The sequence below is a fragment of the Balaenoptera acutorostrata genome, chromosome 9, assembly GCF_949987535.1.
Source record: "Balaenoptera acutorostrata chromosome 9, mBalAcu1.1, whole genome shotgun sequence".
In the NCBI taxonomy this organism is placed as follows: domain Eukaryota; kingdom Metazoa; phylum Chordata; class Mammalia; order Artiodactyla; family Balaenopteridae; genus Balaenoptera; species Balaenoptera acutorostrata.
In genome coordinates this window covers 94,912,887-94,917,955 of record NC_080072.1, presented here as the reverse complement: position 1 = coordinate 94,917,955, position 5,069 = coordinate 94,912,887, and the positions used below count along the sequence as shown (strand labels likewise).

General features: G+C 39.3%; 1 protein-coding gene across 1 annotated transcript; it reads right to left on the bottom strand.

The window, feature by feature from the left end:
* Window positions 1–515: 515 nt before the first annotated feature.
* Window positions 516–1,493, bottom strand: LOC130708925 (ATP synthase F(0) complex subunit B1, mitochondrial). The gene has a single exon (XM_057553428.1). The coding sequence runs from the start codon at window positions 1,457–1,459 to the stop codon at window positions 689–691; it is 771 nt and encodes a 256-aa protein (XP_057409411.1). The 5' UTR covers window positions 1,460–1,493; the 3' UTR covers window positions 516–688.
* Window positions 1,494–5,069: the final 3,576 nt, after the last annotated feature.

Here is a 5,069-nt window from a genome sequence, read left to right as displayed (position 1 = left end):
TCACATAAAAACAATTTCAAAATGTCAAATCTGGGAAAACAAAGTTTCAAATAACAAGGAATTTGCAGCATTCCTAGAATCACTTGGAAAAGCTGTACAAGGCCAAGCATAGCGTAAAACACACGAACAAAGCGTTTTCCTTTGATGCGCCGATCATGAGCACATCACACAATTTCATCTCAACTAGACCACCATGGGCTTTTTGGATATCTTCAAAGTCTTTTCGTTTAATAACTTGCAAAAAGAATAATTTGGGTAGTATAGAATGTAACTTCTCTCTCTTCTACTCCTCCAGGAGAGTGTTTTGGCCAAAAGTCCCAGGCATACATACGCCAGTGATTCTCAAACTCCAATATGAGGACTGATACGGGCCCAGGATGAAGTATGTTTTTTTTTTTGTTTGTTTGTTTTTTTTTTTTTAGTCAGGTACCAAATTTTATTCAAAGCAAACTGCTTATTCAAAAGTGATCATGGAACAACTCAAAATGCAGAGCAAGAAGGATGAGAGAAACATCTTACTGGCCAATAGATTGTTTTAATTCTCTCATTATATGAAACTCAAACTTTTCATTTTTAGGAAAGGGAAACTAACTTCAGTAGAGAGCAATACAGAAAGATTCTGTCACAAAGACTAGTTTCCATTTAGTCAGTCAACTGTTTCTAGTTGTCTCAACTGGGACAGATGCATTTACAGAGCTGGCTGTGCTTGAGCCTTCTTTGCGAGCAGCTTTAGATCTGCAATGCACTTGGCAATTGTCTCCTTCTCCTGCTGCGCAGAGATGCTCTGTACCACGTTCTTCTCCACCCAGTTTATCATGTGCTCTTGTTCCTTTTGACGCATCATATTCTGCACAGAGATGTGATAGTCCAGGCGATTCTTCACCTCCTTGTATACTCTATGCAGCCGTTCCCGGTAACTAACTTCCAAGGCCATGGCAATGTTATTCCTCTGGACATCAAAAAGGTAATGGCGCTTTTGAACCAGTGCCTGCTGTGACTTCTCCAGATCAATTGCATCTTGGATTTGTTTGATGGTAGCCTGTTTCACTTCTTCCAGTTCGGCAATTTTTTGCTCATTGAGTTTATCAGCAAATTCCCCAATAGAGGCACCATACTTTTTAATTACATAGATAAGCACCCCTATTGTTGAAATGGCAGAGAAGGTCTCTGCAGTTATCACATATATTTCTTTGGAGAGTAAATATAAGATAAGCCCAGTTCCGAGCACGTAGGGTCCTGTTACACCGGTTTTAGGATAAAGGAACTGGAAAAATTCCTCAGGGATCAGCCCAAAACGAACTTTTCCTCCATATTCAGGAAGAGGTGGTACAGGGGCAAGACTTGGCTGCCCTTTGTGAAAGATCCTTGTTGCCTGCAATACCCCCGGACCGAGAAGGGCTGCGTTCTTCAGAGAGGGAGCTGCTGCGGTGGCGGCAGAAAGTACCACCCGGGACAGCATTGTCAAGCAGCGTCCACACAACAGTCTTCGCGCCCCAGTCTGAAGTATGTTTTTTAATCAAAGCACAATAAATAATAATAAGAAGAAGGACATGATTGGATTTTACACAAAGCTAAATGTATTCCGTTTAAAGTAACTGTCCTCCACGTAGCACAGGGAGATCAGCTCAGTGCTTTGTGACCACCTAGAGGGGTGGGATAGGGAGGGTGGGAGGGAGATGCAAGAGGGAGGGGACATGGGGATGTATGTATATGTATAGCTGATTCACTTTGTTATACAGCAGAAACTAACACACCACTGTAAAGCAATTATACTCCAATAAAGATGTGAAAAAAATAAATAAAAAAGAAAGTAACTGTCCTTTATTCTAAAATTATGTCCTTTTATAGGTTTGAAAATCTCTTTTATGAAATGATGGTGCTAAGAGATGGTATTTTCAACATCCTTAATCAGCAAAATAAAAGTTGACAATCTCTACAGAGTATCCAGATAATGTAAAATGTTTACTATTTATAAAACCCAAAGCTGTGTAGAACGAGCACTGACCACCTGAGGAGGGAACAAGGTTTGGCCCTGGAGCGTGTGAAGTCAACCGCCACCATTTCTGGAAGCTTGTATTTATCGTAACTCGTTCCAGCAGGAGCAATGTTTGCTCCTCTTCCACTCGAGGAAGGGCTAGGAATTTTCCTCACAGCGTTCCTAACATCTGTCCTATTTCTTAATTCTGCTGAAATTACTTTCAGAAAAAAATAATAATAAAATAAAATGAAATGAAATAGTTTTCTGCTAGTTGTTAAATGTGAACAAAAAATGACCGGGCTATCGTGTCAACCTATTTCACAGAAGACTGTAAAAGAATAAGAAGGCAGAAGGATATAACAAGGTACTTTAGAACTCCTAGAATAGTAGAGATGAGTGTATACGAAAAATAAATGAATGATTTGAACACAGAGAGCACAACCAAGATGAGTGAAAATAGAAAACTATACACAGTCTCTAGCAATGAATTCCACTGCTCAGTATGAATTGTGAGCTGGTAAGATGGAATGCAAAGTGGAAAAAGTTCCTCCACAAAAACAAAATAGGACTGGGTTCCAGGACAGCCTAGGCTGGCCATTAACCTAGATTAACCAAGTACACTTAGCTCAGAATTCAGAAACATCTCTCCCCCAATCCACATGGCTAAATTTGGAAAGAAGCAGCAGGCGGCTAGACGCTCCTCAGGGATATTAATTTGTTAAATTTCCTTTGTCTGTAAACAAAACCAGCAATTCCTCATACCACTCTGACACCGACATAACAGAAAACACCACCCTAAATTACCCGCTTCCTGCTATTCCAAATCAGGGAAACAAAGGGAACTCACTCTTCCCACGGGCACAAGCAAGGGTCCCAGATTCAGCTCCTCCAAGCTGGCTCCCGTTACTCCTTCGTCCTAAGACAGGATCATTCTGAAAATGAGTCATGGTCAATTATGCGTCCTTTTTTGTGGTAAAATATACATTACATAAAACGTACCATTTTTGCCATTTTTACGTGTACAGTTCTGTGGCATTAAGTACATTCACATCATTGTGCAACCCAAATTCTGCACCTTATCCAGGGTCCCCAAGGATTCTGCAGGCTGTATGTTTTCATTTGCAGAAGAATATATTTTTGCTCCACACTCCACAACCTTCCCATTTTCTAGGGCTCATTCCTAATGAGAGACTCTTATTTTCCAAACAATAGAATACCAGTGAATTCCATTATAACCCAGGTGCAAAACTTAACCGATTAAATTATCCTTGAAGACCAAGTTAAGTCTCAGGCCCTACGCATTCAACTTGGCAAGCTGAAAGCAACTATTGCATCTTGCCTGCCTTCTAGTGTAATGAAGACTTATAATCCCTTCTTTTCTGCAGACTTTTTAACGTATATATTAACAACTTTATTGAGATACTGCTGACATACAGAAATGATATATTTAAGGTGTACAACTTAATGATTATACATATATATATATAGTGGAAAAATCACCATCAAACTAAGTAACTTATCATAGCTATATACCTCTACATAGTTACCCTTGTGTGTATGTATGTTGATTTAAGACCTATTCTCTTAGAAAATTTCAAGTATTCCTCTACTCAATAGAAAATACTCAACTAGGGAGGAACTCTTCATTTATATCACCACCATCGCTATGGTTCTATCAGGAGCCATATAAGGTGGGGGGAGGGGGGGTCAAAAGGTAAAAAAAAAAAAGAAGCCACATAAAATTAAAGACTTCGCTCAAATAACTAAAACTCAATTTTCACAGTAGATATACAGCATCTATCAATAGATATAGCATAATAGTTTTTGCTTCATCAATAGATACAGAACATAACAGCTTTTGCATCAACCTGCTACATACGGCTTATCCTTGCAACCACCAACTTTCCACTATCCTTGCCACTTACTAATTTTTCAAGATAGGCATTCGAGTGTACCTAGGACTTTTCATAGACTATCACAAGGCAATCAATATGTCAAAATTTATTTAATGACAAAACTGCACTTGACCACTATAACTAGCTATTCCTTATTTTTTCATTAAGGCCTACACATGTTAAGAACACCAGTTGTGCCAAAGGAAACTATCAATTTCCCCATGAACTTGTCAGCTGGTTTATTAATAAAGGGATATATTGTTTTGTAAATGAGGAAACACAGGTGTCTCAAGTTCCATTCTTAATCTCCTATGGCTAAGCTGCCAGAAGAAAAGAGGGTCTCTCTTGCCCACAGGCTCAGTACAATGGCTAGATTACCATGAACACTCAAGGAATACTGACTGCAGATTATCATCACAGTACTGGTTCATTCACCTCCTGAGTTTAATGCAGGGGAAGTATATCTGGATAATCCTAAGAATACAGCTTGCAGGATAATTACAGCACAGACAGAACCACAGAACCACAGAACCACAGAACCACCAAATGAAGAGCCCCAGCAGCACGGGAGTGGCAAGCTCTGCTAAACAAACATACTGATCATTTTTAAGGCTGTAGTTATATTTAAACCTATTTGCATTACAGTTCATTTCACAGAAATTACTTCGTAGACTCAGGACTCCCTTGTGAAATAGTTACCAGCACTATAAATTTAAATTTCTTATTTTGGAGCAGACCAATAAATAATGAACTAATCACTGAACCATCACATCTTCATACAGACCCACATCAAACCAGACTGGCTTATCTCACAGGTTGCCAATTATTTTACTAAAAATTAACACATGCCCCATTAGGGGATAACAGAGAATTCTGCTACATAATGAAGCTACAGAACAGAGGATTAAAACAGCAAGCTGGCCATTCCTGTGACACAAGATTTAAAATGAACACCAGGAGTTAAGATTCTCGAGAAAACTAAACGGTAGGGCTCAAACAGTGAACCTGGTGAATAAACAGGCCAGCTGGGTGGGAGAAATCCCATGACATTATTAGTAGTATCTGCTTCCTCTGAACCGCTTTTTCAAGCCTAGAGTTTTCATATCTCTTCTTGCATTAGAATTGATAACATTCCTCAGAGCCAAGTAAGGACAGAGACCATCTTGTCAAATTCTAGTTAGAAGCGCTAAGCCAGG

What these genes read in the sequence shown, in the direction of transcription:
- LOC130708925 (XM_057553428.1), bottom strand. Translation starts at nt 1,459, where the DNA reads ATGCTGTCCCGGGTGGTACTTTCTGCCGCCACCGCAGCAGCTCCCTCT.